Source organism: Salmo salar, chromosome 10 (genome assembly GCF_965601325.2).
Source record: "Salmo salar chromosome 10, fSalSal1, whole genome shotgun sequence".
Classification (NCBI taxonomy): domain Eukaryota; kingdom Metazoa; phylum Chordata; class Actinopteri; order Salmoniformes; family Salmonidae; genus Salmo; species Salmo salar.
In genome coordinates, this window is record NC_138300.1 from 84,920,229 (window position 1) to 84,933,932 (window position 13,704).

The 13,704-nt window shown below is 36.9% G+C and overlaps 1 protein-coding gene across 5 annotated transcripts in view; it reads right to left on the bottom strand.

The window, feature by feature from the left end:
- Positions 1–13,704, bottom strand: part of ntrk3a (neurotrophic tyrosine kinase, receptor, type 3a) — a 298,276-nt gene that overhangs the window by 161,275 nt on the left and 123,297 nt on the right. For all 5 annotated transcript variants that reach the window (XM_014124435.3, XM_082957199.1, XM_014124434.3 and 2 more), the window contains exon 4: positions 10,758–10,826. In XM_014124435.3, coding sequence (XP_013979910.2) covers positions 10,758–10,826 — 69 coding nt within the window. The remainder of the gene's footprint in view (positions 1–10,757; positions 10,827–13,704) is intronic.

Sequence of the window (13,704 nt, forward strand, 5' to 3'; positions counted from 1 at the left end):
TATTATTGTTCTAATGTTTTGATATTACTTTTCTACTGGTTTTATACTACTGTTCTACTGTTTTTGTACTACTGTTCTACTGTTTTTGTACTACTGTTCTTCTGTTTTTATACTACTGTTCTACTGTTTTTGTACTATTGTTCCAATGTTTTTGTATTACTGTTCTAATGTTTTGATATTACTTTTCTACTGGTTTTCTACTACTGTTCTACTGTTTTTGTACTTCTGTTCTACTGTTGTTGTACTACTGTTCTACTGTTTTTATACTACTCTTCTACTGTTTTATACTGCTGTTCTACTGTTGTTGTACTACTGTTCTACTGTTTTTATACTACTGTTCTAATGTTTTTGTACTACACTTCTACTGCTTTTGTACTACTCTTCTACTGTTTTTATACAACTGTTCTACTGTTTTTGTACTACTATTCTAATGTTTTTTACTACTGTTCTAATGTTTTTATACTACTGTTCTAATGTTTTTATAGTTCTGTTCTACTGTTTTTATACTACTGTTCTACTGTTGTTGTACTACTGTTCTATTGTTTTTATACTACTGTTCTACTGTTGTTGTACTACTGTTCTACTGTTTTTATACTACTGTTCTACTGTTTTTATACTACTGTTCTACTGTTGTTGTACTACTGTTCTACTGTTGTTGTACTACTGTTCTACTGTTTTGTACTACTGTTCTACTGTTTTTCTACTACTGTTCTACTGTTTTTAGACTACTGTTCTACTGTTTTTCTAATACTGTTCTACTGTTTTTGTACTACTGTTCTACTGTTTTGTACTACTGTTCTACTGTTGTACTACTGTTCTACTGTTTTTGTACTACTGTTCTACTGTTTTTGTACTACTGTTCAACTGTTTTTATACTACTGTTCTACTGTTTTTGTACTATTGTTCCAATGTTTTTGTATTATTGTTCTAATGTTTTGATATTACTTTTCTACTGGTTTTATACTACTGTTCTACTGTTTTTGTACGACTGTTCTACTGTTTTTGTACTACTGTTCTTCTGTTTTTATACTACTGTTCTACTGTTTTTGTACTATTGTTCCAATGTTTTTGTACTACTGTTCTACTGTTTTTATACTACTGTTCTAATGTTTTTATAGTTCTTTTCTACTGTTTTTATACTACTGTTCTACTGTTTTTGGACTACTGTTCTACTGTTTTTCTAATACTGTTCTACTGTTTTTGTACTACTGTTCTACTGTTGTACTACTGTTCTACTGTTTTTGTACTACTGTTCTACTGTTGTACTACTGTTCTACTGTTTTTGTACTACTGTTCTACTGTTTTTGTACTACTGTTCAACTGTTTTTATACTACTGTTCTACTGTTTTTGTACTATTGTTCCAATGTTTTTGTATTATTGTTCTAATGTTTTGATATTACTTTTCTACTGGTTTTATACTACTGTTCTACTGTTTTTGTACTACTGTTCTACTGTTTTATACTGCTGTTCTACTGTTGTTGTACTACTGTTCTACTGTTTTTATAATACTGTTCTACTGTTTTTGTACTACTGTTCTACTGTTGTACTACTGTTCTACTGTTTTTGTACTACTGTCTACTGTTGTACTACTGTTCTACTGTTTTTGTACTACTGTTCTACTGTTTTTGTACTACTGTTCAACTGTTTTTATACTACTGTTCTACTGTTTTTGTACTATTGTTCCAATGTTTTTGTATTATTGTTCTAATGTTTTGATATTACTTTTCTACTGGTTTTATACTACTGTTCTACTGTTTTTGTACTACTGTTCTACTGTTTTTGTACTACTGTTCTTCTGTTTTTCTACTACTGTTCTACTGTTTTTGTACTTCTGTTCTACTGTTGTTGTACTACTGTTCTACTGTTTTTATACTACTCTTCTACTGTTTTATACTGCTGTTCTACTGTTGTTGTACTACTGTTCTACTGTTTTTGGACTACTGTTCTACTGTTTTTCTAATACTGTTCTACTGTTTTTGTACTACTGTTCTACTGTTGTACTACTGTTCTACTGTTTTTGTACTACTGTTCTACTGTTGTACTACTGTTCTACTGTTTTTGTACTACTGTTCTACTGTTTTTGTACTACTGTTCTACTGTTGTTGTACTACTGTTCTACTGTTTTTATACTACTGTTCTACTGTTTTTATACTACTGTTCTACTGTTGTTGTACTACTGTTCTACTGTTGTTGTACTACTGTTCTACTGTTGTTGTACTACTGTTCTACTGTTTTGTACTACTGTTCTACTGTTTTTCTACTACTGTTCTACTGTTTTTGGACAACTGTTCTACTGTTTTTCTAATACTGTTCTACTGTTTTTATACTACTGTTCTACTGTTGTTGTACTACTGTTCTACTGTTGTTGTACTACTGTTCTACTGTTTTGTACTACTGTTCTACTGTTTTTCTACTACTGTTCTACTGTTTTTGGACTACTGTTCTACTGTTTTTCTAATACTGTTCTACTGTTTTTGTACTACTGTTCTACTGTTGTACTACTGTTCTACTGTTTTTGTACTACTGTTCTACTGTTTTTGTACTACTGTTCAACTGTTTTTATACTACTGTTCTACTGTTTTTGTACTATTGTTCCAATGTTTTTGTATTACTGTTCTAATGTTTTGATATTACTTTTCTACTGGTTTTCTACTACTGTTCTACTGTTTTTGTACTTCTGTTCTACTGTTGTTGTACTACTGTTCTACTGTTTTTATACTACTCTTCTACTGTTTTATACTGCTGTTCTACTGTTGTTGTACTACTGTTCTACTGTTTTTATACTACTGTTCTAATGTTTTTATACTACTGTTCTAATGTTTTTGTACTACACTTCTACTGTTTTTGTACTACTGTTCTAATGTTTTTATACTACTGATCTACTGTTTTTGTACTACTATTCTAATGTTTTTTACTACTGTTCTAATGTTTTTAAACTACTGTTCTAATGTTTTTATACTACTGTTCTAATGTTTTTATAGTTCTGTTCTACTGTTTTTATACTACTGTTCTACTGTTTTTGGACTACTGTTCTACTGTTTTTCTAATACTGTTCTACTGTTTTTGTACTACTGTTCTACTGTTATACTACTGTTCTACTGTTTTTGTACTACTTTTCTACTGTTTTTGTACTACTGTTCAACTGTTTTTATACTACTGTTCTACTGTTTTTGTACTATTGTTCCAATGTTTTTGTATTATTGTTCTAATGTTTTGATATTACTTTTCTACTGGTTTTATACTACTGTTCTACTGTTTTTGTACTACTTTTCTACTGTTTTTGTACTACTGTTCTTCTGTCTTTATACTACTGTTCTACTGTTTTTGTACTATTGTTCCAATGTTTTTGTATTACTGTTCTAATGTTTTGATATTACTTTTCTACTGGTTTTCTACTACTGTTCTACTGTTTTTGTACTTCTGTTCTACTGTTGTTGTACTACTGTTCTACTGTTTTTATACTACTCTTCTACTGTTTTATACTGCTGTTCTACTGTTGTTGTACTACTGTTATACTGTTTTTATACAACTGTTCTACTGTTTTTGTACTACTATTCTAATGTTTTTTACTACTGTTCTAATGTTTTTATACTACTGTTCTAATGTTTTTTATAGTTCTGTTCTACTGTTTTTATACTACTGTTCTACTGTTGTTGTACTACTGTTCTATTGTTTTTATACTACTGTTCTACTGTTGTTGTACTACTGTTCTACTGTTTTTATACTACTGTTCTACTGTTTTTATACTACTGTTCTACTGTTGTTGTACTACTGTTCTACTGTTGTTGTACTACTGTTCTACTGTTTTGTACTACTGTTCTACTGTTTTTCTACTACTGTTCTACTGTTTTTAGACTACTGTTCTACTGTTTTTCTAATACTGTTCTACTGTTTTTGTACTACTGTTCTACTGTTGTACTACTGTTCTACTGTTTTTGTACTACTATTCTAATGTTTTTTACTACTGTTCTAATGTTTTTATACTACTGTTCTAATGTTTTTTATAGTTCTGTTCTACTGTTTTTATACTACTGTTCTACTGTTGTTGTACTACTGTTCTATTGTTTTTATACTACTGTTCTACTGTTGTTGTACTACTGTTCTACTGTTTTTATACTACTGTTCTACTGTTTTTATACTACTGTTCTACTGTTGTTGTACTACTGTTCTACTGTTGTTGTACTACTGTTCTACTGTTTTGTACTACTGTTCTACTGTTTTTCTACTACTGTTCTACTGTTTTTAGACTACTGTTCTACTGTTTTTCTAATACTGTTCTACTGTTTTTGTACTACTGTTCTACTGTTGTACTACTGTTCTACTGTTTTTGTACTACTGTTCTACTGTTTTTGTACTACTGTTCAACTGTTTTTATACTACTGTTCTACTGTTTTTGTACTATTGTTCCAATGTTTTTGTATTATTGTTCTAATGTTTTGATATTACTTTTCTACTGGTTTTCTACTACTGTTCTACTGTTTTTGTACTACTGTTTTACTGTATTTATACTACTGTTCTTCTGTTTTTATACTACTGTTTTAATGTTTTTATACTACTGTTCTACTGTTGTTGTACTTTAGTTCTACTGTTGTTGTACTACTGTTCTACTGTTTTTGTACTACTGTTCTAATGTTTTTATACTACTGTTCTAATGTTTTTATACTACTGTTCTACTTTTTTATACTACTGTTCTACTGTTTTTATACTACTGTTTTAATGTTTTTATACTACTGTTCTACTGTTGTTGTACTTTAGTTCTACTGTTGTTGTACTACTGTTCTACTGTTTTTTTACTACTGTTCTACTGTTTTTATACTGCTGTTCTACTGTTGTTGTACTACAGTTCTACTGTTTTTATACTACTGTTCTAATGTTTTTGTACTACTGTTCTACTGTTTTTATACTACTGTTCTACTTTTTTATGCTACTGTTCTAATGTTTTATAATATTGTTCTACTGTTTTTGTACTACTGTTCTACTGTTTTTGAACTACTGTTCTACTGTTTTTGTACTACTGTTCTACTGTTTTTGTACTACTGTTCTACTGTTTTTGTACTACTGTTCTAATCTTTTAATACTAGTGTTCTACTGTTTTTATACTACTTTTGTACTATTTTTATACTACTGTTCTACTGTGTTTATTCTACTGTTTTAATACGACTGTTCTACTGTTCTTGTACTACTGTTCTAATGTTTTTATACTACTGTTCTACTTTTTTATGCTACTGTTCTACTGTTTTTGCACTACTGTTCTAATGTTTTTGTACTACTGTTCTACTGTTTTTGTACTACTGTTCTACTGTTTTTGCACTACTGTTCTAATCTTTTAATACTAGTGTTCTACTGTTTTTATACTACTTTTCTACTATTTTTATACTACTGTTCTACTGTGTTTATTCTACTGTTTTATTGTTTTAATACGACTGTTCTACTGTTCTTGTACTACTGTTCTAATGTTTTTATACTACTGTTCCTTTTTTATGCTACTGTTCTACTGTTTTTGCACTTCTGTTCAAATGTTTTTGTACTACTGTTCCTTTTTTATACTACTGTTCTACTGTTGTTGCACTACTGTTCTATTGTATTTATACTACTCTTCTACTGTTGTTGTATTACTGTTCTACTGTTTTTATACTACAGTTCTACTGTTTTTATACTACTGTTCTACTGTTGTTGTACTACTTTTCTACTGTTGTTGTACTACTGTTCTACTCTTGTTGTACTACTGTTCTAATTTTTTTATACTACTGTTCTACTGTTTTTGTACTACTGTTCTACTGTTTTTGTAATACTGTTCTAATGTTTTTATACTACTGTTCTTCTGTTTTTATACTACTGTTCTATTGTTTTTATACTACATTTCTACTGTTTTTTATTCATACGATAGTCATCTGAAAACGTTTAGCACCATCATCCTTGCTAGTGCTATTCCTTATTACCTGCTCTCTCTCTCTCTATCGGTGGGTGCGTGAGTACTCATGTTTGCATGTATGTGTGTGTGTGTGTGTGTCTACATGCGTGCACGCTTGTCTGTGTGTGTGTGTGTGTGTGTGTGTGTGTGTGTGTGTGTGTGTGTGTGTGTGTGTGTGTGTGTGTGTGTGTGTGTGTGTGTGTGTGTGTGTGTGTGTGTGTGTGTGTGTGTGTGTGTGTGTGAGAGTGTGTGTGTGTGTTTGTCTCAGCTCAGTCATTTGCTAAGTTGGGCTTGGTGAGGGGAGGGAGCAGTGAGATTGGCAGGTATGCACCCAGCCAGCACCAAGACTCCTGATGAGGCTTCCTCATTCACACAGCTCATTTACCATTCTGTGATTACACTTGCAGGACTGGGGAACAGGGAGCCACACACACACACACACACACACACACACACACACACACACACACACACACACACACACACACACACACACACACACACACACACACACACACACACACACACACACACACATTCCCTTTTCACCCTAGTAACCCTGTGTTGTTTTTTTCCTGTCAAGCACCAAAACAAGCTGACAGCAATTACCACAGAACACAAGCAGTAGCACAGAGTGGCATGGCTGCTGGTGGTTAAGACTTTCACACGGAACTGCTGTTGCTGTTCTCTCACACTTTATTGCTTTGTGCGTTCAGTATCACTCTGTTTACTGTTGCTTTGTTTATTCCAAGCAGTTAGAGAGGAAACCATGCATACAGAAATAGTCAGTGAAACGACAAGGTTCAGCAGCGCTAGCCCCGAGGCTTTATGCATGTAACACAATGTGTCTGAGGCCTGCAACAACAACTCATTTAAAATGGCAAAACAATTCAGGTCAGTTTTGCCTTTGAAATGATTAAGCAATTGTTTGCCTTCTGCGCCATGATTACTACACATTACTGCATCTTACATGAATTTGAATATCTCCCAGAACATGTATGTGCCAAATTTAAAATGTACAATGTACAAATAAAATTTGATTTGATGTATCCTGCGACCCATGCCCTATCCCGAGGCCCCTTACTGACGTTTAAAAAGCCAACAAAAAGTACTTGTCCTTATTTCCAGTGAAAAACAGGGCTCTGATTGTGCAGTGCCTTAGTGCTTCAGTTGAAACACTTCTACAACAGCAGCCATTTCTGACTGACAGGCATAACTCTGATGCACTCTGACCTGGAAAGAAAAGCCATCCCTCTGCCTGTCTAGTTTTAATCAACAGATGTGGTCCCTAGAGGGTGCATGGGACCATGATGACCAACGGGCTAGCACATGTCATTAAAGTTGGAATCTGTAGCGGTGAAAATGCCACGTCCGTTTGCGATATTAAAACAACAGACATTACTTGAAAAAAAAAAAACGTCTGTGCTCCATCTGACATCATTGCACATCATTGCATGAGCAGGGGAGAGTGGGCTACTGTATATCGAGCCCCTCTCGTTTCTAGGAAACCACACAAAATCAATCATTTGACCATACATTTAGGAAGAGGTCATCATTTCATGGATTCTGTGAAGGAAGAAACCACATGGAGAAAGTACTATGCAAGTTATTTCAAAAAAACGGATTTTCACCAAGTGAGATTCATTTATTGTGTTAGTGGTTTCATGATGCTTGTATCTAAACCAAAGTAGATGATTTTAAGATTGTTTTATACATCATTTGGGGTCTCTATTAGCTTCAATATGAGGTCCTAAACTTAGCATGAAAGTGCATTCTTGTAGCTGTGTGGGCTAATATAGTTTGGCTTGGGGTAAGTTGAGCCAATAGTTGAGCCAATGGCAAGTTAAGCAAGGCATTATCGCTGGGATATGAGGTAACAACAGGGCCTGGCCTATGTTAAAAGTGTTTTAAAAAGTACAAAGCGTTTGTTAGGTGTTAAGCCTGTGTTAAAAGATGCTTCAAATATTAAAAGACAAAAAAGAGACTGTGATTGTGTTTAATTGTTTTTGGGAAATAAAGATAGACATGGTTTTAAAAAGGTAGTAGTACTATTTAACTCAGTACAGACATTTTTTGGCCGCTTAACTTACCCTGTCCCACGGCTCAATTTACCCCATACCCAGGATAAGCTGTGCCAAGAGACCACTTTTTTTTGGACAAGCTAGGTTTTCACAACTGTAATGTTTGCATGAATTCTGATTATTTCCAGGGATACACAACATCCTGAAATATATGTAATGTCTTTGTTAGAAATAATACTATATTTCCCTTGACGGAGTGATGCTGAATGTAAAAAATATCTCAGCTTTAAAGACAGACTCAACCATCTTTCCCTTAATGCGGATCTCAGCTTTAAAGTCAGACGCAGGGTGCATCTGAAATTGCACCCTATACCCTATCTAGTTTACTACTTTTGACCAGGACCCACTGGGTATTGGACTATGAGGGAATAGGGTCCCATTTAGGACGCAGTCTGAGAAGCCTATCCGCATGCCTCAGCCCTGCTGTGTTTGCTATGTTTGTCATTGTGCCGATATTCCACAGAGGACTGGAGAGTAAATCATTTAAGAAAAAATTTGATATCCATTGAATTATATTTTATTAGTCGTTACTTAGGCTCTACACCACAGAAAATAAGAAATTAATCAATGTCTTTGTTCCCAATTGGTCAGAAGGAAATGGCACTAATTTCTAACCAGTTTCATCTTCTTTTCGTCAGATTCTTCTCTTTGCTCAAGCTGTGATGTCGGGCGCTAATCACTGAGCCTTTGTTGAACAGTTTTAGTAATTAGAGATTAAATACTACACTCTTGGAAAAAAAGGGTTTGAAAAGGGTTCTTCGGCTGTCCCCTTTTAGGTTCTAGATAGCAACTTTTTTTGTAAGAATGTATAAGCAGACTGAAAGGTTCTTTATTCTTCTAACAGGCTGTACTCTTCAGAAGACACAAACAGTCAAAATATGGCTAGAAATAACAATGGTATCAAAAGGAATGGTCATTTAAGTTCACACAACAAAATGACCATCTGTAGAGTCTATACTTCATCTGTGTTTTCAAAACAACACTTATTTGTCTCTACTTCACTCAACCTTTTCCATGTTGTCAGTATACCCTCTCATCTTACAGCTACACTACCATTCAAAAGTTTGGGGTCACTTAGAAATATCCTTGTTTTTGAAAGAAATGCACCTTTTTTGTCCATTAAAATAACATCAAATTGATCAGAAATACAGTGTAGACATTGTTAATGTTGTAAATGACTATTGTAGCTGGAAACAGCTGTTTTTTAACGGAATATCTACATAGGCATCCAGAGGCCCGTTATCAGCAACCATCACTCATGTGTTGCAATGGCATGTTGTGTTAGCTTATCCAAGTTTATCATTTTAAAAGGCTAATTGATCATTAGAAAACCCTTTTGCAATTATGTTAGCACAGCTGAAAACTGTTGTCCTGATTAAAGAAGCAATAAAACTGTCCTTCTTTAGACTAGTTGAGTATCTGGAGCATCAGCGTTTGTGGGTTCAATTACAGGCTCAAAATGGCCAGAAACAAAGAAACTTTCTTTTTCGAATTTATAATTAGCCTTTTAAAATTATAAACTTGGATTAGCTAACACAACGTGCCATTGGAACACAGGAGTGATGGTTGCTGATAATGGGTTTCTGTATGCCTATGTAGATATTCCATTAAAAATCAGCTGTACATTCTAACTCCTATCATCAGCTACTCTGCTGCCCATGAAATTCTTACTCTGGTATTATTCAAGTATTGTATGTATTTGGTTGCTTTTAGCCTAAGTAGTGCTCCGTGTACAACATCCTCCTCCTCCTTCTGCCTCTAAAGGACAGGCAACCATGAAAATAAGATAGGCCTCCTCAGAGGAGCTGCCCTGTTTCCATAGCTTAAAATACCACATTTATATCACAACCTTACAGCTGCTCTTCATTTGTTCCCCCTCCCTGGGCTGAGCTGAGCGATGATAAAGCCTAGCCTGCTCCCTGCTCTTTGCTCTGCGTCAGGCCCTGGCTGAGGCTCTCTGCTATTTAGGGAAAGCACTCACTCTGATTCCTGGACTGGAGAGAATGGAGGGGATGCAAGCGTAATAACTCTACGATGGCCATATATCAACGCTAGGCTTCAATTTGTGTATTCTACCGAAAGGGAGGACCTAACAGGTCCAAACAAGTAGCAGATTCAGGCCATAAACACACTGGTTGCGCATACAGGTGTAGGAATTTAATTTGACCTATATTGTCACAGCAAAATAATCCTGCAGCAGCAGGATTTGAAAGTTTAGTCTATAATGTTGCTTGATTATTGGTGGTTAGGCTATTAGCTGGCCGAAAGTAGGCTATATAAAAAGTGCAATACTGTTAATGTAACCGTGCGTTAGTGTGGGTTTTCAGTGAATTTATGTAAATCACAAAGCTCATCTGCATTTCTGGCGATGCAGGAGAATTCTCAACAACAAAAGAGCGTTCAAATTAAGATCCTACACCTGTATATTCCTGGACAAACGAGACACTAAAGGACCAGAGAAACACCTGGACTGTGGACCAGAGAATCACCCGGCCTGGACACTCCATTTAACACACTCATACATCACATCCATTAAATCAAGGGTTATGACGCAGGGAATAAAGTATAGTGTTGTTTGTCTGTTTCAATGATTTTCTCCAAGTTAATTGTTGCTTGGCTTTGAATGGAAGAAGATGGGAATCCATTTGGAAACCATGAAGGCTGTGTTAAATGGGTTGCATAATTAGGATATAACAGGCTCTATGAAAGGTTTTTCTGGGTGCACAAGTTGATAAAATAAGATGAAAAATGTACAAAAACTTACAGCTCGAAGAGTTGAAGATTCTGGAAGAGTTGCCATGATAACGTGGTCAGAGGATTCTTCGATAGGTTTCTGTAGAAGAGAGGGAGAGAGAGAAAACACAGGAGAGGGATAAATGTATTAGTGCTGGACTATGTGGCCGAGGCGGATGAAGAAAACAGCAGCAGAGAAAACACAAAGCACAAACCAAAGAAACAGAAAAATCCTGAGAGAATAAGTGGTGCTGGAGGGAAAGGAACAGACTTGACAATCCAATAAAGACAGACTTGGTCATTTTCAAGACAACAAATTAAATAGAGACAGCGAGGGCCTGAGGCCTTCGAATCCAATACAAAGGAGGTGAGATAAGGCATGTAACCACCAGAGCACCGCTCTAAGGTGTTAAACCCTGAAATGGAGGCATTCTTGTAGAGTGAGAGTGAGTGGTTCACCAAAGGATCTGTATGTATTCTGGAGAGCTGATAACATATTTATATTTACATTTTTGTCATTTAACATACACTCTTATCCAGAGCGACTTCCAATACGAAAAAGGCATGCGCTTCCAGAAGTGAAAAATGGTAGGCTACAGTATGAAGTACGAGGTTGTGCTCAAGATCAACGCAATGATGTGAAAATATTGCACCATCAAACTAACACAGTGAAATGCTCACTAGGGACCAGCTACCCAAGCCCACTCCAACCCAGACCCATCTCTGTGAAGAGACGGTGAGCACCAGGGGGGTTGAATCACTAATAGTAGAGCCAGGCGAACAGCCACTCATTATCAATATTCATTGAATACTTCAGATCACTTAATACCCTAACACTGCCCTGGTTAGATCCTAGCAGGCCTGCTTGACAGATAATCAATGCATTCCACTGCAGTCTTACCACTCATCTGGCCCTGGGGAGCTGGGGACTGCTGCTTCTCTGGCTGCCTGTCCCTGACCTGTTCCCTCTGCTCCCTTGCTCTGCAGCACCACGGACAGGGAGAAAGTACACAACACACACCTCTCAGTAGCCTCTCTATACAGAACCACAGACAGCACAAGACCAGATCAATGGGCAGCATCTATGGGCAGCAGGACTACACATGTCTCTTGGTGCTGTCAATAGTCCACATTGCTGTACAATATTCACTGCATACTCATTACCTGCTCTTCGCTACTGCAGGACCATGGACAGTGCCAGTATTCAAACACAGCCTGTTCTTACTTCAGCACCATGGATAGAGACATACAGTAGGATGGGCAGTTCGGGCTATTTTCTCAAATATAAAGATGAAATCACTCTACTGTACAGTAAATCCTTCCCTATCTCAGACCTGGCGGTAGGTAGCATAGGCTCAGTATCCCACATTATGGGTAAGAAGCCGGCCTCAGTTGGTCAGGCAGAGGAGGCTCTTCAGCAGCCACTGTGACTAATTCAGCTTGAGGATTTCGGAGAGTCAAATTGCCCAGCTGAGGGCTGGTTGCCTGTGCAGTGTGAACTCATTCACTCCCTTTCAAGGATTTCAAATCGTTGGGTCGGGGTAGACGGAGTCTGTCATTTCTTTTTTTTTGTTTACCTCAATCATTGAGAGGGAAAAGGTGGAAATTGCACGTGAAGACATGGGAAATCTTACCGTTCATACCATTCTTTATCATTACTATACATGTTATGGCGTAGTTGATTCATGGGTAGCCTATGTTGTTTACGTTTTTTATGGTTTAGGTTCAAAGGAAAAGTTCTGTCCAGGTTGATTGCATCAAATGAAACAACAAAATTGTTATTTTCATTTCAGGAAACATTACCCCGATGCTTAATGTGCTTCCTCGGCAAGTACTTCATTTGGTGGTTGGGTGCATTGGGATCCCAAAGGCCAGTGGTTCCCAAACTTTTTTCGGGTACTGTACCACCAACTGAATTTTGCTCTGCCCGGAGTACCCCAGAAATACCCCCTTATGTGCATTTTACCAGCAGGCCTGTGGTCTAATATGTCTTCTCTGACTAGGTATCCCCCTTTCCCAAGTACCCACAGAGATCCTAGTACCCCTGGTTGGGAACTACTGCCCTAGACTAACCCTACTAAACACTGATGTGCTGCTGCACATGCCTGTTTCCGTGGCAACGAAAAAGCCAAAAAGACGCGTGCCACTGCTCATGATTTTACCTTGCATTTTCTGTGACACGGGGGGAACAGAACCCTACACAGAGGGAACAGAACCCTACACAGAGGGAACAGAACCCTACACAGAGCTGTACGTATTTTTTAGAGGACCTGCGACCACCATGACAGAGACAGAGTGTGTGACCCGGCATTACAGCAGCCGCGTCGAGCCAAGTCTCCAGAGACAATGGTAACTAATCCCCCAGCTAGCTGAAGGATTAGGAGCCAGGAGGACTGCACCACTATGGCCAAGAGGACTCAGGATGCTACTAGCATATTCCATAACACTCTATGTGCACCCCTGGCCCCTGGCATTCTAATCACCTCATTAAATTGATAATGAGATTATTAAAGCTGTATCCATTGGGACTAGCAGGGGCTGTATGGTTTATTTCTACATGTTATTATTCTTGGCACACAAAGGAGTTCATCTGGACACTGTGTATTAAGAGCCCAGTCCTAGGAAAATAACATGTAGCCAGAGCCAAAGCTAACTGAGCCGGCAAAAAGACTGTCTGTCTGTCCATCTGTCTATCAAGCCTGTCCCCCTGAGGACGGGGACACGCTAATGAGAAATGGGAACTCTACACAAAGACTGCCCTCAGAAGGACAAATATAGACACTGGAATTAGATACAAGTATACTGTAGGAGGAAAAAGCTTGTGTTTCTAAGAAAGTATGCCCATGAAGATGGCCTGTTGACAAAGGATTTTTTTCTGGCTGCTAGACAACAGAGTATTAGTAGTGATTAGTAATGGTTTCTGCAGTTGTTGACCTGCCCTTTACAGCATCAAAAGATGATGCTCCCCAGTCTAACAG